General features: G+C 38.0%; 1 protein-coding gene across 1 annotated transcript in view; it reads left to right on the top strand.

Moving 5' to 3' along the window:
* The window catches only part of LOC121067794 (dystonin-like), a 301,338-nt gene that overhangs the window by 261,237 nt on the left and 13,755 nt on the right, over positions 1 to 26,346 (top strand). Inside the window, 16 exon segments of the mRNA XM_040552644.1 lie at positions 1,721 to 1,918; positions 2,415 to 2,543; positions 5,697 to 5,867; positions 7,235 to 7,390; positions 7,614 to 7,820; positions 9,484 to 9,603; positions 13,978 to 14,147; positions 14,698 to 14,857; positions 16,324 to 16,518; positions 17,704 to 17,832; positions 21,324 to 21,467; positions 22,310 to 22,498; positions 23,259 to 23,388; positions 24,197 to 24,360; positions 24,664 to 24,826; positions 26,188 to 26,342. Coding sequence (XP_040408578.1) covers positions 1,721 to 1,918; positions 2,415 to 2,543; positions 5,697 to 5,867; positions 7,235 to 7,390; positions 7,614 to 7,820; positions 9,484 to 9,603; positions 13,978 to 14,147; positions 14,698 to 14,857; positions 16,324 to 16,518; positions 17,704 to 17,832; positions 21,324 to 21,467; positions 22,310 to 22,498; positions 23,259 to 23,388; positions 24,197 to 24,360; positions 24,664 to 24,826; positions 26,188 to 26,342 — 2,580 coding nt within the window.

Below are 26,346 nucleotides of genomic sequence, written 5' to 3'. Positions count from 1 at the left end.
TGAAGAGTATATATAAAGAGCAAGAGATCTTCTCTACTTGTTTGTGTGGCTCAGTGCTGTTCATGATGATGTGTTTTATGTAGGCCTGAAGATTTCATGCTAACCTCATAAATCCTCTCCTGCCATTTAGTTTTTGGCTTGCATATGATGAGAAAAGCATTCTCATTCAGAGTTAATTTTTGGCTTAGAGAGAATAAATTGAAATCGACAGTACACAGATAATTAAGGCATTTTCATTATCTATGTCAGTGCCATTATGCAGCTTCTGCAGCTTTTTGGGTAGTCAGTTGGAACTTGGGCAGAGTAAAACATATGCATGCCCTGTGTGACTACTGATAGAAACAAGCCCTTCAAAAAATAATAATAATTACAAACCCAGCTTCCACTCCGTGAACCTTTTATATGTGTTTTACTACTGGAGAAGCATCCAGACATCATTTATGACTTCATCTGCCTTCAGTACTGAAGGAGTTCAGCAAACACATGAGCCAATCTACTTCCGTTTCGTAAAACAGAGTTTATAGGTTAGAAAGTTCACACAGTAGTGCATCCTGTGGTAGTCTGGAAAAACATCCATCTCCTGAATAACTTTGGACGGAATAAACCTTGTTCCTAGTGAGCCTCAGTAGGAAGGAAGGAATAAGATTCATCTGCTTGTGTGAATATCCCCTTTTTTTTCCTGTCCGGAAAATAAAACAAAATACCTTCTAGTGCTTAGCTTAGAAGAATTAAAGCAAGTGTGATACACATTTGTGCACCTTGTGATACCAGGACTACTTGTGACTTGCTTTTTTATCAGGTGCTTTGTATGTTTTATTTAAAAGTCCTTCCGTATTTAGCTTTATTCTTTTTTTTTTTTCCTTATGCTAGCATTTTGATGGAGATAAGTTTGAACCAGATCTCCTGGAACAGAGCAGTCACAAAGTTTGGCTTTTTAAGTAGGGTTTTTCATTCCCTTAACCCTTTCACACATCTTCTTTTTCTGTTCTTTATTCCTGGTATTTCAAAGCCTTCCATTAATCTTAATGAAATCTTTCTGAAAACAGTGTCTTTTTCCCAATTGTACTTTTTTGTCCTTGGTGGTTTTACTGTGGGTGGTGGTAACAGGTTTTAAAACAGATGGAGATTTTATCATGTTAGTATTACAGTCATGCCCCAGCTCTTAGGACAGTTGAAGTGTCCTGCTAGCCTGTCATAACACGAAATTGGTTGTAGACCTGAAAGGCCTGAAAAGACATAGTGGCAATCAGAAGATTGTTGTCTTCTTGCTCCCCTCTCTTCTCTCTTCTTAGCCTACTGCTCCAAGAGTAATCAGCAATAGTATGTATAGCATTGTTTTCACACCTTGCCCTCAAAACCAAAGAAAAGTGCTATTAAAGAAAAGGATGTAGTAAATGAAGGAAAGTGAGGTGATACTGGATGCCTCAGAAGTGATTCTTCACTAGCAGTGCCGGAAGGCTTTCATAATTTCAGGAAGTTATTTATTCATAAAGAGTGCATTATTTTTTCAAATATATAACAATAAAATACAGGGTTTTGGCAGATTGGTCTGTTATTGCTATTGAGTAAAGTAAGATTAGTTATTAGCTTTAATTGCTAATACTTGTGCAGATTTTAAACTATTGCCATGTCACTGGGTTAGAACTAGTTTGTTTACTATGTCTTCCTTCCATAACTTACCAGCATGGCCAGTCATAGGTGCTGTGTGTTACAATTGTAGGTGCTACAAAATGATGTTTTAGCTCACCAGTCTACAGTGGAAGCAGTTAAGAAAGCTGGAAGTGACCTGATTGAATCAAGTGCTGTTGAAGAAGCAAGTAATTTACGGAGCAAATTGGAACTTCTGAATCAGCGCTGGCAAAATGTGTTGGAAAAAACAGAACAAAGGAAACAGCAGCTGGACAGTGCCTTGATCCAGGTGAACGGGAAATGATCAAATAGAGATAACTCAGAAAAAGTGTCTTTTTACGTGAAATACATAGATGCATGTATTAGAAGTTTGCCTAAATAAAAAAAAAATATAATGCAGACACTCCTAAATTTGGAGAAAGCTTGGAACCAACTGTGTCTTCCACAGCTGGCCGTTGTCTTTTGTAGTGCTGCATCAAGACTTCAGCTTTGACCTATGTATTTTCAAAGGGTGAAATTTCTGTGTAGGTATATTATTCAGGGAAAACATTGATCTCACAGTTGCTCATTTAGCCTTCTTTCAGGATTTCCATAATTTTTGTTTTATTGTTTACGATAAATGCAGTTAGCTTAAATTTTGTTTTTCTTTTGCTTTTTTTTCTTTCATTTCCTCCAATTATTGCAAATACCTGATTGAATCTGTTGCCAGTATACTTCTGCATATGAGTTAGTATTTAGAATAGAAAACATTTAAGTAAGCTCTAAAATGATATGGTGTAATTTAGGCCCAAGGTTTCCATGGTGAAGTTGAAGATATGCAGCAATGGCTGACAGACACTGAACGTCAGCTGTTGGCATCAAAACCTGTTGGAGGCTTACCAGAAACAGCAAGAGAACAGCTTAATACCCATATGGTAAGTATCAGTATTAGAATGCTTTGCAAATTGCATTTCAGGGCTAACTATCTTTCATGAGTGTTTATGGTAAATACAGAGCATGTTCTATATATCACAATGTCTGTACAGTATCTTAAAAAAATTTAATAGCCTTCAAAACAACACTGTTATTTTCAGTGTAGTGAAAGTAGTAATTTGGGAGGTGCCCAAAGCAGAGCCATTAATAGTGTGGAGACAATAAAAGAAGTTTTTTTCATCCACAGTTTCAGAAACAAAAACAGAAAGTGTTTACAGATTTTTTGGTAATTCGTATGCTTCTTTTCCCTTCTGTTCCCATAACTAGAATAGATGTTCTTTCTCAGATACACAGATGAATCTAAAAGTGATCCACATTCATTTGGACCTTGAATTAAGGGGCTCAATCCTTTATTCTTTATTTAACCAAAGCTGGCATTGAAATCATCATTAGCACAGATGTAATAAGGACTAATGGGTCACATAAACTCTGCTTTAATTAGAAATGGAAATCTGATCAGGATGCCTGAATTATTCCCTTCCTTTACTTCCTTCCTTTATAAGAAAAACCCTATGGATTTTTTTCCCCTGTAGAACCATAGAGCTTGATAAAGGATGCCTTAACTTGAAGTCTTGAGGTAACTCAGAGGAAGGTGGCTCCTGGTGCTCCATTTATATAAAAACACGCTGTGCTGCTAGGCCTGGATACAAGCCCAAACCCAGGGATCTGAACTCCTGACCTCCTGGCTCAGATGTAATAGTGATATTTTCTGAACTGTCCTTGAGCTCTAACATGCCTGACACAGTTTCCATTAAAACACTGCATTGTCACAGCTTCATAAATCAGATTTTATTTTGGAATGATGCTAAAGGTCGTTGCCCACAAATGTGGGGCATTTTTTTCAAAATTGAGCAGAAACTATTTTTGAGAAGGGACATTACTTATAGTTTTTGAATCAGTTAATGACAGGAAACAAGCACAAAACACAGAAATAACGTTGATTCTTTGACATCCCTCTTCCCTCAAATCCTTCTAATTTTGTGCTTTGAAAAAAAAAAACACACCACAGAATCAAAAAAGTAAAGAAACAACCAACCGTTTTTGTTCCTGCAAGGGTGGGGCCTGTCTAATCAAGAACCTGTGGGAGTCAGTGGAGTTCTTTCCATTTTTCATCCTGGGCCTGGAATCACACACACAGTCGCAGGATGGCTGAGGTTGGAAGGGACCTGTGAAGATCATCCAGTCCAACCCCCCTGCCAAGCAGGATCACCTTGAGCACGTTGCATGGGGTGGCATGCAGGCAGGTTTTGAGTATCTGCAGAGAAGGAGACTCCACAACCTCTCTGGGCAATCAGACCAAAAGTTTTTCCCTGAAAAAGTTCAGGGTGTTTAGGGTATATTCTTCTACTATGCAAATCAATAAGCCGTTTTCTATATTTCTTGCATTTACAGGTTGAGTAGTTAAGGAATCTTAAAACTGAATGTAATATTGTTAGAATAAGCATGAATGTAATAGTAACCTATATGTACAATTGTTTGCTAACTGTACGGTTTTACAGATAAATACCATGCTGTGGATTGTCATACAACTGCAAACATAGTCATGTTATTTTTTAATGTATTTAACCTTTAAAAAATAGGATTTGATTTCAGTTTAGTTAAACTCAGTCCATCTGTGCAGTTCTGTGTGAATTCTCCGGCTTTTTGGCAGCTGAAATGCTGAGGCCAGTTGTCAGGTTGAGAACAATTTGTCATAACTTCCAAATTCAAATCGCTCTTAAGGGATACAAACCATGTTCATTTGTGACCTGAAACCGAAAAGAAAATTTTGCTCTATGTTTTGTTGTCCTTCTCATTGGAAATAACGTTACGAATCATCATCTTGAGTATAAGGTCTCTTTCTACATTTCTGAATAAGAGAGCCCTCAAATGTAATCAGTTCACAAACGGAGTTGCGAATGGGTAGCATTTCCAGCTAGGGCAGCTCCAGGAATACAAGAGAGATGAAGCAATGTTAAAGGAGACCAACAGAAAAGGGGCTTAAAAAGAGGCCTCCCATCTCAGACTGAGCCCAGCCCCAGTGTTTGAGGCCACTCTTGCCATGTTGTGTCTCACTTGTGATGTGCTCCCTATGTTGACTTCTGAGGGGTTCCTGCACTGCAGTAGAATAAGGTGCTCTGGGGAGTTAGGGAAACCAGAAATATTTGAGTTTGGGAACATAGGAAGAATCAGGCTGGGTGACAACAGTTTTTCACGGTCTGCAGGAAGAAAGGAAGGAAGGTTTCTGGCCTTAGCTCATGATTCAACCTACTTTCTGCTTTGCCACCCTCCTCTGTAATCAGATACAACCCTCTGTCCGGTATCTCTTACCCTAGAGTAAATGTTGGTTTTACACTCTTTTCTTGGGAGTAAGAGGAAGAAGTACTTTTTCTCCCATCTGCAAGCCACTTATTGCTCATCTCCTTGAAGAAGTTCCTCACTTGGGAGCCTGTACCAACTTTGTTGGTGCGTTTTGAAAGGTCTGTTGCAAATTTTGAAAATGACTTTTTGAGTCAGAAGGACATACGTGAGCTCCAATTCTCATGCCACCTCATCTTCAATATGGTTAAAAGAGAACAGTGAGTCAAATAGTTAGCAGGTAAAACAGTTATTACCGTTATTTTTCTAGCTCTCTGTATATGTATAAGATGTCTTCAGTGCTCTTGCCTAGTGAGCGAGGGAAGATACAGACAAAACAAAAGAGACGATGTACAATAAAGCAGCCCTCCCAAGTTGTCTCACCTGCTTTCAAAGGTGTGTGGGTAGGTCTGCGCTTTCAGTGCATTGCGAATGCTGACACTTTTTGTGTTTCAGCTGCAGATGGACTGCAAACTAAGAGAGTTATAGCAAATCTTGTGCAATGAGATAAGTGCGTAGTACTTTCTTTGCCAAGCTTTGGATCTCAGAAAAAACATCTGACAGACAATACAAGTTCTCATTTCCTGAAGAATTGGGCCCTTTCTTTGCTCATTTGGCTTTTTATGAATTACATATGTTTCCTCTATTAGTCTTAATCATACCCACAAAATGTTGGGGGAGGAATAGATACTATGCTAACATTTGTAAAGAGTATTGAATGTCTACCTGACTTATTTTTTGTTGGTTTCTTTATTTAGGAACTTTGTGCTGCCTTTGAAGCCAAAGAAGAGACATATAAGTGTCTAATGCAGAAAGGCCAGCAGATGCTTGCAAGATGCCCAGAGTCTGCCGAAACAAATGTTGAGCAGGACATAAATAACTTAAAAGAAAAATGGGAATCAGTACAAACAAAGCTCAGTGAAAGAAAAGTATGTTTTTTACATAAAAATACAAGTGTAAATCATGTATTTAGGACTTCTAATGTTTTGTCCTTTTACACATGCATACTTGCTTGGTCTTTTAGATCTGAAATTGTAGAGACATTTTTGCAGAATTCATTGGTATGTTTAGCAAGTACTGGGAAAAAATGGGATTCAAGAAGTTCATTATCCTTCTTTGGGGGTGAGGGCAGGTGAGAAGGGCAGAAGGTTGTTCCGTGGAAATATGTTAACTGATACTGATGATACTCACTTTACAGGGTGAGGGCTTTTCTGGTTTTTACTACAGTTATCATAGACATGAGAGAAGGAATAAAATTATTTGATTATTCAAGTTTATTTCCTTCTCTGTACAGAATTGCTGTGTTAATTTTTCTAGCTTTTATCCATTTTTTTCTTAAAAATCCCAAACACTTGGCCTTCTGCCACTTAGTTCAAGTGACTACGTTCTGCTCTAATGTAGATCAATACCATGATTTCACTGATGTGCAGCATACGTTTTCTTATTATTAATTTCATTTTGCTTTCATTCCTTCACGAAGTATAGTGCATTTGTTCTACCTCAGTCAAACAACGAAGAAAGTCAATAATTACAAACAGAGGAACTCAAACTCTCTATACAGCCCTGACGTGTGTAAAGCACAAATATTTCACTCACAACTTAGCCATATTTTAAAGTGAGAGTTCTGATGTCTACTAAGGTAACTGTGTAATGGAAGAGTGTCAGACTAACTAATGCATAACATGAGTGCCTTCTTGCAGGAAGGTGTAAGGTTGGAGTGCTCAGCTGAGCCAGCAGTACAACTGAAAATCTGACTGCTCTTTCATAGTCAACAAAAAACCCTGTATCCAAAAGTAGTCTCAGTTCAGGCAACCACAATGACAATTGTGCATTGTTAAAGAGAAGTGGTCTAGGCAAACTTGTTCCTTCTTTAGTGCAAGAGAAAAAATAAGATGACCTCTTTGAGGCTCTTCCAAGTGTACTGCCACCTTAGATTTCTGATATTCTGCTGGTTTTGCATACAAAATTTTAAATCCACATGTCCCATTATGATTAACTACTAGAAGATGAAATGTTCTAACACAGAAAATTTATCGTACTACTAGGTGCTGTATTTTACACTCATCTATCATACATAGTTTCACTGTTACTTTTCTATCTCCTTTAACATGCTCAAATACAGGCTATTATTTTATAATACAAAACTCAGAAACTTTGAGTTGGGAAAATGCTTTAAAATGTTAAACTAAATGCTAAATCAAAATGGTTTACTCCAAAATGCTAAACTAAAATAGTTTACTTGGCTGAAGCCCCTGCACAATATCAAACGCTATTAAAATATGACCTATCTTTACAGACCAAACTGGAAGAAGCTCTTAATTTAGCAATGGAGTTCCACAACTCACTTCAAGATTTCATCAACTGGCTTACTCAGGCAGAGCAAACTCTAACTGCAGCTTCTCGGCCAAGTCTTATCTTGGACACTGTCTTGTTTCAAATTGATGAACACAAGGTATTTAAAGAAACAGATGTGTAATGTTTTTCTCCAGTTCTGCAGAGATACTTTAACAATGTTCAAATGAACCCTGTAACACTAGCACTCAGAAACATTTATTTTGTTTAAAATTGCATTTTATAGTCTTGCTACATCATTCTTTATCGGACTGTTTTTTCAGTGTTTACCCAGCATATGAGCAACATAATATTTAGAGTAATTTTCTACTTTTTTCCCCAAGGTTTTTGCCACAGAGGTGAATTCTCATCGAGATCAGATCATAGAACTGGACAAAACTGGAACCCATTTGAAATACTTCAGCCAGAAACAGGATGTTGTACTTATTAAGAATCTGCTGATTAGTGTACAGAGTAGATGGGAAAAAGTAGTCCAACGCTTAGTTGAAAGGGGAAGAGCTTTGGATGATGCAAGGAAACGAGCCAAACAGGTAATCGAACAACAGCTGTTGTACAATTCTTTGAACTTAGCTGAAATTACAACCAGACTCTTGAAGTGCTTTAAAGCACTTTCATGTAAGTCTGGGTTAGTGTAACAGACTCTTGGTTAGTGGAGCAATTTCAGTGATTCGATCATGGAGCACTTCGTTTGGAAGGTGAAAGCTTCATTTTCAACTTGAGCAGTGACTTCTGTCTGCAGTACGGGATGGTCTGAAAGAGGAAAGTTACAGTGTGGCTTCCAGATGTAGATTAGTAGTGCCATCTGTCCTCAAAAAGAAGTCACACAATCAACCCCTTAGCTATTAAAGAACATGTCAAACCCCTTTTAGTAGTCTGTGAGAATATTGCTTTGCATTTTCTTCTTGGGTTTACATTTTGCCCTAGTTAATACGCATCACTTCCTCGATTTCTTTTGGTAGTTACTAGACCATTATCTTCCATGTGGCAAGATTTCTGCATTTATCTCCTTACAAACCCAGAGAGGTTTTTACAGACTTCTCCTCAGCAGGGAGCATTCATTTTTTCCTTAGATTCATGTTTCCCTCACTGAAGAACATAAATGATAAGATGCAAAATGTGTGACAGGAATGTAATATATTGAAACATCAATAGGAAGTTCGAGCTTTTTTTAATCACATGGAGCTTTGGTAATGTTTGCAGCCAAACCACATTCTCATGTTCACTGTTACTGCCACTCAGATCATAGAATAAGAACTCTTCTGGGCAATAAATTAGGCCATAAACCAATCAAACATTATTCATTTTCCGGCAGTTTCTGTTGTGCATTCACATACGTGGCCGTTCTGCAATGAGATGGACAGTAGAGAAAATTAAACCCCTGCATCCATTTACAGAGCTGAATACAATGAGTTTTATTCATTTAGGATAACAACTATCTGTGCAGAGCAGGGGAGGAATACTTATGCCTGATCCACAGCCCTGAACACCAGGGTCATAGAGACTTAACAGTTTTCTGAACTGGTTTCTTGTACTTTCATGTGTAGGCAGCCCAGGCAAGAAAAATTTTCAAGAGACATGGAGAGAGAAATGACAGGCTTGGAAAAATCCTGTCCCAAAGGGCTGCCACTTTGTGAAAGCTGGTTGAATCTTTAGTCTTTCCCTGCTTCCTTCCCTGAAGCACTGTTGTTGTTGAGAAAGGAAGGAAGATCAAGAATCTGTTCTGTGCCCGTCAAGATAGTACTTGATATAATGAGAGCATTTATGAATGTCTCAGGGAAAATCTTGGGCAATCATCCAGGCAGTTTTCCCCAGTGATTTACAGCTGTTGTCCCATACAGGCAATAGCTAAATCCCATTCTTGCTGTATTTTGTATTCATTAAAAATGTAGGAATCAAAATGACCAACACATCAACAGAAGTTACCAATGTGTCTGTGAAAGATGCACACTAGGCATACACATCATGTACATAAAAAGTTGCTAATTCTCCTGGGCAAAAGGAGGCTAAGTCTAGTAGAGCCGATGGTTGAGCCAGTCCCTCTTTGAGAGGCCAGGGAGAAGAATCACACCAAGCCTTTCCCAAGTCTGCAGGGTACTTGTTTGGCCTGTAAAGAACTGGTCAGGGTTTAATGTTTATGAACTATTTTATGTACCATTGCATTTTTACATCTATGCAAATCTCACTTCCCTGCAGTTCCATGAAGCCTGGCACAAACTTATGGAGTGGCTGGAAGAATCTGAGAAATCTCTGGACTCTGATCTTGAAATTGCAAATGACCCTGACAAAATAAAGATGCAGCTTGCGCAGCATAAGGTGAGTCACGACTGATGAAATGCAAGATGCCCATTGAGATGTAAGTAAGTCTCAACCTTGTACTGTTCAGTCAGCAAAGGAAATAAACTTATGGCCTCACTACAATGAAGTATTTATTAGCATTGAATTAAATGGTGGCATGTTACAGGTGGGGAGTCAACGAAGCTCTTAACAGAACCTGGTCTGTGGTAGAATGGTTAGTGATGAAGAGGAAAGACATAAAAATACAGCACCAGGGAAACTTTAAAAAGAGAAAGTAATACTCTCTCAGAAGAGGAATCCCTGAAGAGGTTATAGGCTTTTTTTTCAGTCCTTACAACACAAATTTACCATCCAGTTACTTTGTTTGGTATTTTCCTCTTAATACTACAGGACAACCTCAAAAATAAAAAACAATCTTGTATTTTGATCGACAGCTGCTTTTTAAGTCAAGTGAAAGTATTAATGAAATCCTCCAGAAAGTACAGTGACACTGTTAGTAGAAAAGGTAGTTTCTCTGTATAGGATTAAAAATTCCAGGACCACCTTTCCACAAACCCAACTACTGAGGAGAAAGTGTAAAAATTTCTGCCATTGACATGGCTTTTCAAACAAATAAAGCTGATGTAAAAGTGAAGGAAGCTCTACAGTTATAGCAGACAGAAAAAAATGAAGGACAGAGAAGGTCTTTACTTCATTTTTACTTTTGTAAACAGCCTAAAATAATATATTAGGGAGGATCAAGTGGGTGACTTCTAGAATCTTCAGAGACAGGCTGTGTCTAAAGATTTATCTTGGAGCAGTTTCATCAGAGAAAAGTATTGAAAGATCACTTATTTTTCTGGATTTTGGCGTATATTTACTTTCACTTTTCATGTTGACTTTAGTGTACTGCATTTATTCCTATTATTTCATTCTACACAATATACCCAAGGTTTTGCATCTCAGCTCTCTACACGCTCTGTGTGTAGTTTCTGATGATTGCTTTTATCTCTGATAAGTTTTTGCTCTGAGCATTAATGATTGGTTACTGCATCAGTCTGCTTCACATTTTTATCATCTCTCAGCTTCCATGATGATTTAAGTATTTTTTATCAAACAGGATAATAATATTCTACTTTATATGGGAAAGTTGGCTGCAGGTCAAACAAAAATAGTTTTACCTACATTTGGTGTTAAAACTTTTAGATAAAACCTGCAATAACATTCTGTTATGCTAACTCTGCAATTTCAGTTTGTTCTGGGGTAGGTGGTGTTGCCAGAACTTGAAGTCAGCTCTGAGGATTTAGAAAAATCTCTATTAAGATCTTCTTTCTTGTATTGTCTGACTATATCAATCTTTTAATCCTACCACTCATTTTTTTTCCTTCTTTATATAAAGTTCAAACTCCTCACAAGTATGGTGAACACATTGTGACTTAGCTTTGAGGTCCTTTTTGGCCCTGGGGATTGACACGCTGTCTTAATTCTCCTCCTCTCTTCTGAAGTTTTAAACTTGATAGCCTACTTGTTCTTTGTACCTGCAGCAGTACATTTTATGAGCCCAAACTTCCCCAAACAGGCTGTCAGATTCATCAGTTCTCTCAGTGACAGATTTTCTCCAGCTTCTTTTCATATAGCATACCTGCAGAGAATAGCTGCTTAAGTTGCTTGACTCTCCTTTATTATAAGGAACGGGCTGGAATGTAGCACGGGGGCATTAGGATTGAAACTGGTTATTCGGAGGAAAAAGATGAATGTGTATGAGAGAGGGAGTTTGGTGAACTCTGTGACTTTAAACTTCAAACACCCCCCCCCCCCCCCAAGAAATCAACTCAATTGTTTTTTAATGAGCTGTCAAACCTCCCAACACTGCAATGTCCTTCCTTGTATTTTGAATCCTTTCCTTCCACTCCCACATATGCCCTCTTTTGTCTGTCTTTGTCTTTTCTGTCCAGCCTTGAAGGTTTCCTTGCTCCATTTAGTTAGTGATTTTACTATCTAAACTGAATGTGTGCTGTGTGTGTGCTGTGTGTGTGCTGTAAGCAATGATTTGGACTTGCTCTTTGCCAGTTGTTACTGCCAAAAAAAAAAAAATGCCCTGAAAGAGAAAAGCCAAGATATGTTTTCTCTCTCACTCATATCTAGTGCATTGCCAGGGACTTTTGGGGGGTTATTCATGGTCTGTTTATCTGCAATTTTTCCTCATTTTTAGAAGTCAGGAGTGTGGAAAATCCCTTACTAGGTTAGCCAATCCATTCCTACACTAATGCTGAATGTTCCTTACAGTACATTTATGTGAACCTAACTAATTTTATCTGTATGGTCCTGTCTTCATTAGAAGAAGGTAAATAATTAATTACTGAGATTTCATTCATCTTACCTGTCTGCTCTTGGCAGCTGCAATGTCTTAAACCAAAATCTACTCTCAGTTATACCTCTGTGAAATCGAATGAAAGTAGATTTGGTACAGAGTGTGCAGTGTCTCAAAAAGTGAAGTGACTGCAACCCTTTGTTCACCTTTAAATCTGTTTTTAATGTATGCTTCTCCTCTGACAACAATTTCATTGTGTTTCTTTGTGCAAATCAAGAAACATTGTGCGTGTAGCTTTAAGTAGTTAATGAACCCCATCAAACAATGGGAGCACTAACATGTGCGTCATTTGTTTTGAAGAAACTCTTATAAGAATCTGGTTATTTTAATTTTGGAAAGGCTTTTTATTTTTATAGTAGTTCTAGGTTGACAGTGGTGTTTGTATTCTTTCTTAAAACACGATTCCTTGTTTTATATGAGGAAAATTAAAGGACAATAGGGAGATACTCGATTACAAAACAAATGCTGGTTTTTTTTTGATAGATTCTAATCCTCAGTTCCCTCTGGATCCTGAAATAACCATAAAATCAGGACAGTGCAGTGCAAAATATCAAGTAAGATTTAAGTAAGGAACCTTGAATCACCCTAGGTAAAGTTAGCATATCATCCTTGTGTCATAATCCAATGCCTACCTACTCATACTTCCCACACCTCCACTGCACCTGAGCTTTCCCTGACATGAATTCACATCTAAAATGAGGAGATGACTGTGTGAACAGATAGGAAAGCTGGTGAAAGAGGCATGAGCTACCACAGCACAGGCTGGTGCAGAGCAGCTGGGAACAGCTTGCAAGTTGGAGATGAGCAGTCGTGCATGTGCTGGCAGTGACCGTGTGAAGTCTTTGCAATCTTTATGTGCCCTTAGAAATTACTAAGAGTTTTAAGTGGTAATCTTTCCATGCTGGATTTTATGATATTAAACATTGCTCTGAGAATCAGGTGAAAATCCATTTTAGCAAACATTGAGCAAAAACTCTTTTGGCCTGGTATTTTTTCGTTCCTTTTTTTTTGTTGTTTTTCTTAAGTAAAAAAAAAAAAAAAAGATATTTATTAAATTTTATATATATGAAGTTCCTAAAATGATGTTTGGATTTTTTGCTATACTGGTTTCCTACTAGCAGTTCATGAAGGTGTGAATTAAAGCACTTCAGGCATTACTACCGTTCAAAAACTACTGTGTAGAGCATTATCTTTTGGTAGTGTTCATTTATTTCATGATTTACTCTGTCATTCTGTTGACTTCTCTGCTGGTATCAGAAGTTTCTGTGTGTTCCTCTGTGCCTGTGCAAAGCTTCTGGAAGCTCTGTGCAGAAGGAGCTGTCAGAGCAGGCAGGCAAATGCAGCTGCTGTGTCACCATCACTCTTCCAGAGTTCCCGGATTACAGTAACCTGTTTGTGATCATGACTTCCAGCCCAAACTGTGTTGTTTGGGATGCCATCTGGCTGCTTCTTGTGCCTAAATCTGTATAATTTTGGCATACAATTGTTCCCAATTGTAGGAGGCTTCAGTCTTAGGAAGGTTAAATGCTCGTGGATAGAAGTTCCCCATTTTGTCTTGTTCACACTGAGATAAAACAGAGTAATGTTTGTAGCCTCCAGGGTGCTCTAGACTACTTTGAAATCTTAAAATATCTAAATTTAGTATGAAGAGTGCTCAGTTCATAGTTCCCAGACTAGAAGTCCTTTCACATTCTTCTGAACAGCCAAGGCAGCCTCTTACTGAAATTTAGGTTTTAGGAATTATGGTAAGACAGGAACAATCACTCATGGAGGGGAGGAGTTTCCTAGAGTTGTTCCTGTAGGTGTAGAGCTGTTTCTATTCCCAGAGAGGGATGAAAGGTGTGGCCTCAGCTAGCATCAGGCTCTGTATAATTTCAGCTGCACTATGGCACTAGCAAACTAAGAACTTTGTATTAAGCTTAACATTTTCTTGCAGCAACATTTATTATTTACATTGCAAATAGTATGGCAAAATTTGATTAACTGTGGACTGTAAGCAGTTGTTGCTATATGGATGTTTTCTTTTTCTTCCATGTTTATAGGAATTCCAGAAATCTCTTGGTGCCAAACACTCTGTATATGATACCACAAACAGGACTGGACGCTCCTTGAAAGAGAAAACTACTTTGGCTGATGACAATCTGAAACTTGATGATATGCTGAGTGAGCTAAGGGATAAATGGGACACAATTTGTGGAAAATCAGTAGAAAGGTAAATGAAAGCCAATCTAATTATTCGGCAGATAAGAATGAGGCTTACAAGAATTCTTCTGGCTTCTGTTTTGGCTTCTGTTGCACAAAAGTAAAACCAGAGTGGCTAGCGTGTCTCATAATTAAGAGTGGGAGGGAGGGGGAGAGGAACAGATGAGAGTTCCTCATCTGTTTGAGGAACCTGCTTTGTGCTGGTCAGTGCAGACTGGATAAAGCCCCATTAACCTAATTGGTAAATTCCCACTTGAGCGGTGTCTCCTACATGTCTCCCTCAGGAGCCACTGTGTCTGAGGGTAGCATGGGGAAGCCAGGAGAATGTTGCCTCTTTCGGAGACAGCAGAACGTGTACATTGCCTATGACAGTTCAGAGCCCAGAGAAGCACTGTGTTCATCCCACTGCAGACCTAAGCTTTCATTTTTTTCCCCCACTATTTAAAAAGGGGAAACACTGATTTAAAGCTCTTGTTTGTTATCATTTTATGCTAAAACTTTTCTCCTTATGATTTTTAACTAAGTTTATTCTTCTTGTTGTGTTCATTTCTTCCTCCCAGACAAAATAAACTAGAGGAAGCCCTGTTATTTTCGGGACAATTTACTGATGCTCTGCAAGCTCTCATTGATTGGTTATACAAAATTGAACCCCAGCTAGCAGAAGATCAGCCGGTACATGGAGACATTGATTTAGTGATGAACCTGATTGACAATCACAAGGTAATTCCGAATATACTCTCCTTTTTTAATTACTAGACTGCTCATAAGTGTAGTCTTTTAATGCTAATTCATTTTTTGGCTATTCTGTAATTTTAGAAATATGGAATGTATTTATGACATAAACATGTTGACAATGGAAAATGCTATAAAACACACTTGGAAGCAAAAAAACTGTTAATAACTCATTGGCACCAATTAGCTTTGAAATACTCAATTTAATGCTGCTATCTTGTATATTTATGAATATGTCAGAAAGCACAACTGTGCATTTATGAATGTGTGTATATGGAAAGAAGTGTCAAAATTGATTTTACTGGAAATCTTTTGGGGAAGAAGAGAAAGGGTTTTATTCAGTACATCTGCTAACCAAATGTCCAGTGCAGTTGTTGTGACTCCAGCAGCCTTTCTGAAAAGGCAGCAGTGAGCATTTCAAACCTGCTGAGCTGCTGTATATTCACAGAGAAAAGCAGTTGCACAACTTAAGCATTGCATGGGCATACACAACCAGATTCCATCCCAGGAAACCTACATTGGCTGCAGTATGTTGTCAGTGAAGTGTCTTTGGAGAAGGGAGCATACAGGGGATCCAGGACTGCGCCTCTGAATCGCAGTTCTGCAGTTCCAGTTCAGTATGTCAGAGGAAACGGCTGTTGAAGTTACTAGTATTGACACAGTCAGAGCTCTGGGGTCTGGGAGGCTTACAGGATGAAGGTCCCCCTGTTCTTCCACCCGTGACTTCCAGTATCCAAGCACTACTTGGTGAGAAGACAACTTTGTCTCTTGTGAGGAAAGAAGGTATTTGGAAACGCAGTTTATCTGTAAAAACTAGCCTGAAATGTGCTGGAATTGCTTCTGAAGTGCAAGTGGATAACATAACTACATCGTAGTCAGTGGTACAATATTTGCAATTTATGTATTGTCTTATTTCCTTTTAAGAGGCTCCTTTGTGAAAATGGAGCTTGTTCCAGCCATGAATGTGAGCATACTCTCACATAAATATATGAATATGTACAGATTTATAGCCCTACAGTCTGACCCCCAGATGAGGTTCTATTTCTGTTTTTATGATTTTTCAACCTTCTCCTTGATTGTTAGCATTTTATCTGATCTTTTTGTGCTGTGGCAGTCTTGCACATTCATCACTGTGTCAGATCAATTGCTTTGATAAAGAGTTTAAACCCAGTGTGGTAAGAAGGCTAGATTTCCCATGCATTGCATCAGGATGCGTTGTTCCCAGGATCTGCCTGACATTTCCCTACTATATTCCAGTGTGTAAATATCTTCATATGAAATATAATGAGCAGAACTTGTGCATTGTGTCACTTGTACATGGACTGAACTAAATGCATATTTTGATTTCTTCTTATAAGCAGTAGGCTGTTTTTTTTGTTATTTTCTACAATTATTATTATCTATAATAATTACATTAATGATTTAAACATTCCAAATGTATTTGGTGGTCCTAGGTTTTCCAGAAGGAACTGGGAAAAAGAACGAGCAGTGTCCAGGCTCTGAAGCGCTCTGCCCGAGAGCTGATAGAAGGCAGTCGTGATGACTCCTCCTGGGTCAAAGTCCAAATGCAGGAGCTAAGCACTCGCTGGGAGACAGTTTGTGCCCTGTCAGTATCCAAGCAAACGCGACTGGAACAGGCTCTCCGACAGGTAAAAGAGTGCTGCTGATTCCACGTCTTCTGTGTGAGAAGCAGAGACAATACTGCACAGTGTAGTTGAAAAAAATTCATTTCATTTTCACTTCATGTCATTCCATTTCGTTTAATTTCATTTGAAAACATTCATTTTCTTGCTCATGCATTGTTTACCTTGTCTTTGCCCCTTTACCACAACACATAAATAATACCTGTTAGTACTTATTATTACTATTAGTAGTAGTCTATACCACAAATAAAAACCAAATGTTTCAAGAACCTTACCATCTAAGGAAATCATTGAAGTTACAGACAAGCATGACGTTTGATTAAGAACTATGACCCCCTCACAGGAAGCTGGAGATTGCAGTCATACTTACGCCCTTTGTGCCTTATTAGAAAGAAGTAAATTTATATACTAGAAACATGTTTACATTGGCACAATTACAGAAGAAATTGAGCCGTGCTGAGTGCACTCAAGAACTAGAATGGTCTATGCATGTCAGTATTGGCAGGTACCAGTCCCAGATGAATAGGTCCGTCTGTATTGGTTGCAGACCTGAGATCCTGTGTCTGCACTGCTCACACAGACATACAGCTTGGGTTGATGCTAGCTTGGGGTTCCAGTAACAGTGATGTATCCACTGTGTATAAATTTCCTGCCCTGCTTTTCCCAGGGTACTGTGTTCGCCCGGCTGCCTGGTATCTCAGTAGGAACAACTCTGAGCTATGTCAAACACTGATTGTGTCTGAATGTGGCTGTGCCCGAAGGTGCGACTTTCTTGTTCTTTCCAGCCTTGAAAGGGTCAGTCACCAACAGGCTCTCGGTTAATTTTGCTTAACCAGTGATTTAGGCTATGCAGAAAATACAGTTCTCATCTCTCCAGCTGGTCCATGAAAGCACGTCCCATGTAATTTGTCAGCATAAAGGCATGACATTCTCAACTGAGCTGCAAATACACTATAAATCAGATAGCTAAAAGCATGAGCAGGCTTTTAGGCTTCCTATAATTTTTTGGGAAGCATGAGATATTTTTACGGTTATGAAAATGTAGTACCGTATATCACTGACTTTTTAATGGAAAGTTAATGTGCCAGTACTGCTGCATGATTAATGGCTCCAGATCTGGGCTCAGTCTCCTTGTGTAAGCTGCAGTGTGTCTGTCAGGTCCCCTCATCAGTGACCGTGACTTCTTAACAGGCAGAGGAATTCCACTCTGTTGTTCATGTCCTCTTGGAGTGGCTGGCAGAGGCTGAGCAGGCTCTTCGCTTCCACGGCGTCCTTCCAGATGATGAAGAGGCCTTGCGTACCCTGATAGACCAGCACAGGGTAAGTAAGAAAGTGAAGAGGGTCTCTTTGTTCTAATAATCTACTAGAATGTAAAGGAAAGGAGGCAAAGTTTACCTCATGTGATCATATCCAGCATCCAAGGTTTGTTTTTGCAACTCTTTCTATTGAGAAGTTAGAAATTGAATGAATTTGACAGTTTGGTGCCCATTCTTGTGTTGGGCTGTTGTTTGAGTCATATTCGCTTGTTATGAAAATAATGGGCATTACGGAAGTTGCTGTAATCATTTAGAGATAAATTCAAAACCTCTGGAATATGTGCTGCCTGACAATTCTAACACAGGCTGTTACAATGGCAAAAGTGTATCCGTCTTTTTAGCACCACTGAGCTAAGAAGACCATACACTTTCAAGGTCATTTGTAAATGTCAGCAGAATGATGTTGTCATCCATTAACCTCCTGTCACGGTGAAACAGCATGCTGTCATGCCTCATGTACATTAGGTACTGAAATATTGCAGTGCATTAGGTACTGCAGATACTCGATTACAGGTCACCAAACTGATTTTGCAGTAATGAAATGGGAAAATGGCTAAGTCAGGAGCCTAACTAAAGAAATGAGAGTTCGTATTTTCCCTCTCTTACACGTAGGCATTTTTCATGCAAAACTTTTCCTTTTAAGTGCAGTAGTAATAATACAAAGAATGTAAAGTAAAAATAAAATCGCATACGATGTTACAGACCATATTATAATAATAATGGATTTGTTTGTTATTGCCATGAAGAAAGTTATAACCATCATAAACTTCGGGAATGAAGAGTGGAAAAGCATCCTGTTCAGTTTGAGTTTGGGAACAGCAGTACACTGAGCACACGCAGAATATGACTGCCTAACTGTTCTTAATAGGTAATTTTGAAGGTATTCAGGTTGCAGTAGCATATGTTTTGAAGAAGTTTTCAGATTTAATTTAGGGCTCTGAAAACTGGGTGCTACTCTTTAGCTGGCAAACATATGTAGATGTCAGTGTATGCCCATGTGGGGAAGTTGGCAGTAGCAACGCGCTCTCTGATGCAACTAAATTGGTCTGTTAGCTGCCTTTCCTCCACATTGCTACATTTTTTGGTTGTCTTAGTACAGAGGAAAAAGTTGAATGAAATCTTAGTTAGAAAACTGAAACATTAGAAAAAAAAAACACATTGGTGGTAATGGAGTGTTAAATTTCTCCCTTTGCAATGTAGACTAATTACCAAAATATTTCTGTACAAAAGCTTGAAATCGTGCTGCCAAAACTGAAGCCTAACTTTGAGCCTCAAACCAAAGCAGAGTTTGTCTCTGAGAAACCCTGTCCAGCTGGGGAGAATAATCACTTAGAACAGCGCAATCAACCTCAGCGTTAGATGTGACCGCGTGCTACTTAAAATTTTCTGGTAGACTTTAGAAGAAGTTCTGCCAACCACATTTTCTTTTGTAAAGGCCAAATAATAGAAATGCAGAAATTGTCAATCTAAGAAAGATTGTGGCACTGCTTCTTTGCCACTCAGTAAGCATGTATGTGAAAAGTCCTGCTTGAATGTGTGGTCTCTGCTCTTAAGCTTATTAACATTAGCTTTTAAGGAGGAAACAAAAAGGAAAATGGTGTTTAAAACCAGTGTCATACTACATGTCTGTATTATTATGCTGTAGTATTAATCTAAAAAATAGACTAGATTACTGTGATATTGTTTGCCTAGATATAAAATGTATCTTCGTTTTATTACTCTGTGATTTTTGGAAAATAGTTTTAATGCATTTGTATCCAGCTACCTCTTGAAAGGCTTCTTCATTAACATATTTTATCCAAATGGTCTATCTTTATGCCCATTACTTGGTGGTGTTTGTTTTTTTCCTTGAACACTGCAAATGATTTAATGATTTCTACTTATCTCAGCCGGTGAGATAAGTCACTCACCATTGTCTCCAGGGACTGAAAGGTGTAGCGAGGTAATGCCCTGCATTAGTTAGTAAGGAGGATCCCATCTCCTCTCCTGTAAATGTGTCTGTATCACTGGACTGCCACAGAGTTCGATACAATTGGTATCCTTTACCAAGGGAGAGCTTAACATGTGTTGCAGATTGTGAGATTGAATTGTGCAGGGAAAACAAGTGTTGCTATTGCCTGCTTTCCTCCTGGCCCTTGTTTATTTTGGTAATCTGTCACGACAGCCCACCTCAACTTTTTCAAAACCATTTTGAGCTGAAATACTGTAAGAACTCACGGCGTTTTATGAGAGGACTGCTATCGTGATTGAGTCTTAAACTCTGACATTAAACTTAACTCAAAATTACTTAGTAATGAATCCCTGTATACACAGCCTACCTATTCCAGGCATTTAGATCAAGGTACAAGAGATTTTTTTACACTTTTATTTCATGATATTTTCATAGTTAATTTGTAGTGGCACAGGATAATGTACTTATGACTTGTAGAAGCAGTTTTTACAATGTTCTGGTGACTTTGAATTTTCTAAGATCTGGCTTGGTTGATCATTAATTTCTGGAATCTAAAATAACCCATAGTGGGGGAGAGAAAGAGAATTAAGTTAAACTTTCAGAGACATGCTTCTATTCTGTAGCCTAATTAAAGATCTTAAAATATAAATAAAAACAATTCCAACAGGCGCTGAGACTAGTTGGCAGTTTCAGTGCTCACAAAGACATGCAAACTTACGCAACGTTTAGACATAACAAAGTAGGCAGAATCGTAAAACCACTGTAGTAATAATAAGAAAAAAGTGAACTATAGAAAGGATGGAAAACGTTTTAGTTTTTTGTTTTTTCCCCCCTCACTTCAGTTCTGATCTTGCCACCCTTTCTTCTGCCAGACTCCCTTGGAACATCAATGGCTATGAACTTGGATGCTCAGAGCTGTAAACATCCTTTTGCTTTTACAAGATTTTTCCCACATGGCAGAACCTCTGAAAACAGCTGGTTAATTAACAGTCCCTGTCTCTGTTCTCTCTGTCTCTCCCCTTTGGCTGCTGAGTTTTTCATATTTGTGTTAGTATAGCTGCTCCTGAAGTCCTCTGTCATCTTGTCTGAGCATGTAATTATAGTTGGACATTTCCAGCCTCTGTTAGGAGCCTGATAGTTTATTATCAAGAATTACTGTAACTGACAGACAAACTAAGTCTTCTGAAATGTTGCCAGTAATGATTCTAACCATTGCATGGCTGATTTACAGCACTTCTGAAGTGCCGTGATTTTCTTTCTTTTTTAATAAGGGCATGTGTATTTCAAGTACTTACAGTATGGTGGAGTGGCAAGATGGGGTAAAGATTTTAAAGCTTCATTTAATACTTTGTGTGGAATAGGCTTTTGGAGCAATTTTTAACTTTTCTCAAAGAAACGAAACTTTTTTTTTTTCTTCTTTCTCTTGTCTGTTGAATCTGTTTAGGCTTTGATTGATCCAGAGCCTTTCAGATTATGCAGAATTTATTCAGATTTCTCTTTCAACTTTTGCCAACACCTAATTGAAACTGTTGCTTCTGATTTAGGAGTTTATGAAGAAACTGGAAGAGAAAAAGGCAGAACTGAATAAAGCAACAGGTATGGGAGAAGCTATCCTGGCTATCTGCCACCCAGACTCCATCACCACCATTAAGCACTGGATAACAATCATCAGAGCCAGGTTTGAAGAGGTCAGTACTATCTCAAGCCATCTTCTTTGCAACAGTTCATCTTTGATTGGAACACAGCTGACTACTAACATGGTAGTTGTACTGGGAGGAAATGATCCAGCTGTTAAGAACTAAACATTTAAAATACCCACAATGATGAATGTGAATACCATACTTCCCCAGGTTTTATTTTAAAACTTATAGGCCTTTAAGAATTAAAGCAGATGGTCAAGCTCCTTTGTTTGTATGTATTAAAGGAAATAGTGCCTGACACTTCCTATCTGAGAAGAGAAATCTAAAAGTTACAAAGGGAAAAAAAATACAAGGCAAACTTGAAGCATTTTCTAATTGCATTAAAGGAGGATTTGAATACAACATGTTCTTAATCTAGGAGATTTCCAAATCATTCAAGTGGCTACAAGTAAGTCTCAGAGGGTGCACCAAACTCTTAGTTGCTAAAGTGCATTTTTGTGTGTTCATTAAGTTTAAAGAAAAACTTTATAAATACTCCTGCTAGCAAAGTATGGCTTCAGGAGTGTTCACGAGGAAGACAGACCCCAGATCCTATATGATTTACCAACTTATAAGTATGGTTTGATCAAGTTCTTAGTCTGTTACCAGAATGTGTTATTTCCTGCATGTAGTAGTACATAGACCTCAGTATTCATGCAAAAATGTGGTTGAACTGGAAATTCTAGTTGCCTAGCACATTTAGTGGTCAGCCACTACACCTAGCACCTTTGATATTGAAATATCAGCAGCACTGGGAGGAAGCTTTGAGTTTACGGTTAGCAGGGCAATTTTAAATACATTTTGAAGAATTTCAGATGTGCAGATATTGATGTGTTGGTTCTTGTATCAAGGTATTAGCATGGGCTAAACAACATCAGCAAAGACTGGCGGGAGCTCTGGCTGGACTTATTGCTAACCAGGAACTGCTGGAAGCTTTGCTGTCCTGGTTGCAGTGGGCAGAGACTACACTCACTGAAAAAGATAAAGAGGTTATCCCCCAGGAGATCGAGGAAGTTAAAGCACTTATAGCTGAACATCAGGTAAGGCATGTTAAGTGACATATATGTCCTACACGTTCGTCCTACACGTTCAAACAGATGCTCTTGTTCAGCTAGCCTTCATAATTAAGTGCAAATCTCCTTAGCTGTTTTCTCTCTTAATCACTGAATCATTTTTCAAACGCTCAGTTGAGTCTTCACTACACATACTATATGCTTGGAGCTTATTCAACACAGATGTGAGAAAACAACCAATAAAAAATTTAGTGCTGTATTGTTCCAAAAGCAAACTTATAACTCCTTTTAAGAACAAGGATAGTAGTAACCATGTGAAATATGTGATAGTGCTGCTGGCTTAGGAGTAGTGTTGCTGTGTGGCTTTACTGATTGGTTATCTAAAATACATTTATGAAGAGCATGCTGCTGGTGCAGTGAATACTTGTAAGCTTAGCCCAGCTTAGGCACAGCAGTATCTCACTTATGTGAGCTGCAGTCTGGACAGTAGAGGAGTACTCCTGAGTTAAACGTGTTGTACACCATCTCACTATACACAGTTTGACAAACTGTTTATAGATTTAGACTTCCTTTAACAGACAGGGCATAGCAGTCCTAACACTGCTGTTTTTTTGTTATTATTATTTTTTACCTACAAAACCTCTATTTTATCTTTTTTGTTCGGTTGCATTATTAGAGTCTTTCTGTGCTGTTGTTGTAACTTCGGTGTTCTGCTCTTGTATGTGTTTTACATTCTTGTGGTCACTTCTGTGTATTGTTAATTAAAACCACCTCTATCTGATTGCAGACATTCATGGAGGAAATGACCAGAAAACAACCTGATGTGGATAAAGTTACAAAGACCTATAAAAGAAAGGCACTTGAACCCACTCCTGTACAATCTCATATTCCTGTCCTTGATAAGGGGAGAGCAGGAAGTAAGTAATGAAGTGTTTTGGGGCAGGTCATATACACCATCGCTCTGTCTACAAAGATAACTGATTACTAATAACCTAATAAGTTTGATTAGCAATGGAACATTCTAATGAAATAGGGTGGATTTTTCTAATTATCTTGTATTTTTCACTGTGAGGGAACTTCTCATAGCACACTTCTGTTTTTAAATTTTGTTCTATACTTCTTGAGTATTTATTTTTATAGTGTTCAGACTTTCCTGTGCTATTAAACTTCCAAGAGCGTGCACACAGCGAGTCTTTGCCAACGTACCATTATTTAAAAGTGCAAACAAATTATTTTACATAAAGGTAGACAAAATTTTGCTTTAATGTCTGTGAAATTATATGGAACTAAGTAGAAAGTCTTCTGTTCAGTGGAGTTGAATGGAGAACAAATCTTCAAATGAGGAAATTGGTTTTTGTATTTTTAGATATACTTACCCTTTGCATTTTATATTTGCCTGTACCTATATGGAACCTACTTCAAAAAATAGCTTGATTACTTTGCAGATCTCTGTAAAGGATTTGCAAAAAATTTATTTAGTCTGTGCAGTTTCAGTAGTGCAGCAACTACTAGTTGCTATGGGCTAGAGAAAAGCTGAATACTTAAACCACCCTGGTCCTTCCCCAGCAATGTTAAAGAAAACCTCATTAGCTGGAATCATATCAGGATTTGGGCTCGTTATTTGTGGCAAGGAGGAGTGGTTTTAGGAGGGTCAAGTACCCTTTGTGTGAATGTTTGTTTTGTTTTAACTGGGTAAGACTTACACTTTTTATCGTGTTTCAACAGGAAAGCGTTCCCCCACGCCAGGCATATATCCGTCAGCAGCCCAGGCACAAATTGAAACCAAAAATCCACGGGTAAACCTTTTAGTCAGCAAATGGCAGCAAGTCTGGCTTCTGGCCTTGGAAAGAAGAAGAAAACTTAATGATGCTTTGGACAGACTTGAAGAGGTCAGCAATGGACTACACAGAATGCACATATTCTTTGTATAATTTTGTTTAACCTGGGTTAAATTGGCAATACTTTAAACCATCCGTATTTGTTGCATGATACAGCTAACTGAAAACATTGACACGTGCTTTAAAGATTGTCATTCTCATTTTAAATGTGAGGAGGTAAGATTTTTGAGGACCTACATTAACGTTTTAAATAACTAACTAAAAGAACGCAGATGGTCTCTCTCTCCTTGTTTTTCTGAATTAATTGATTTCAACTGTAAGAAGTTTTCTCTCTCTCTTTTTTTTTTAATGAAGCTGAGAGAATTTGCCAACTTTGATTTTGATATTTGGAGGAAAAAGTACATGCGATGGATGAACCATAAGAAGTCTCGTGTGATGGACTTCTTTAGAAGGATTGATAAAGATCAGGATGGAAAGATAACGAGACAGGAATTTATTGATGGAATTCTTTCTTCAAGTAAGTTTTGAAATTAATTTAAAGATGAACTTAGAAGAAACATCTAATTAAAACTTATTGTCTGTATGGTGTACACTATGGGGTTGATCATGTCAGAAGGTCAGGATTCCTTTTTGAAGTCATTAGGTATGATTAATTTAAACTATAATTATTTTACTTGAAAATATTTTTAGATTGTAGAAACTCAAGTTCTAGGGAATCTTCTCTCTTAATCAGATTACAAATGGCACATTTATACTATTGGTTAATTAATATTTACTGGTTTATTGGACTCTGACAATCGTTTCCACAATGCACTAGCTACTTGAACAGATTACTTGAACTATCTTGAACAGATAGTTACTTTTCATTGATTATTCAGAATAGTAAAACATACCTCATAAAACCTACAGATAACTTCAAAACCAGTTCGTGTGATTTTATGACTTTTATTAAAGTACTTGCCAACATGGAATAGCTTCAATTACGGAAGGAAACCGTGTAATTTCTGAAACTAGTGTTTCCATGAACCATGGCCATGTTCATATGCCTGACTCATAACAGATAAGGAGCTACTACTCAACGTTATCCTTTATCTTCAAATCATGGGGACTTTTTGCTTTGAGCAGTGAAGATTCAGAATTGGGCTGCTTTTAACATCTCACATTAAAGTTATGTGGTAGGAGAATACAGCAGTAGATGCATTTTTTCCCTGCTTTGGTAAATGCGCTAATACTGTCCTGATGTGTGCTTTTTGATGTTTTGCATGGATTGCCAGAAGTTGAGGGGAAAAACCTGATACGACCAAGAGGTTAAACAGTTTACTTACTTAACTCAGTTGATACAATCTTGTTTCTGCTAAATACTCATGATTTAATTCCCGTTTCTGCTAAATACTCATGATTTAATTCCTGTTTACCAACTTAAAATTTTTCTTGACCATTTCATAGAGAATCTCTGTATGGATTAATAATCTGTTGCTGTGAACTTGATCTAAAGAAGGATTTCACAACACACTATGCATGTTTCTGAAGTGGGAAGGCCTTGCATCCCAAATTTAATTATCATTGAAATTCTCGCTCGACCTTTCCTCACTAACAGTTCATCTTGTTAATCTATGGGAATTATATGCACTTCGAAGGTCAAAATGTTGAAGTGCGTAGTTTAATCTGTGCACTCTCTTCTGTTTCTGTCTTTAAGGCAGACTATGCTGTTCATTTTTAGCCAAAATCTATTGGAGATCCTGCCTTTTTTCGCAAAAAATCCTTTATTCTTTTGAAAGTCACCTAATACCTGAAAACCTGTTAACATTTTTGATAAAGCCATTCATGCTATTGGAATAGAAAAGCCAATTTATCTATGTTGTTGTTTTTGTATTACAGAATTCCCAACAAGCCGACTTGAAATGAGTGCTGTTGCAGATATTTTTGATAGAGATGGTGATGGGTATATTGACTATTACGAGTTTGTAGCAGCTCTTCATCCAAACAAGGATGCTTACAAGCCTCTCACAGATGCTGACAAAATTGAAGATGAGGTAC

This window comes from Cygnus olor, chromosome 3, assembly GCF_009769625.2.
Source record: "Cygnus olor isolate bCygOlo1 chromosome 3, bCygOlo1.pri.v2, whole genome shotgun sequence".
NCBI lineage: Eukaryota > Metazoa > Chordata > Aves > Anseriformes > Anatidae > Cygnus > Cygnus olor.
This window is presented reverse-complemented; position numbering and strand designations above follow the sequence as displayed.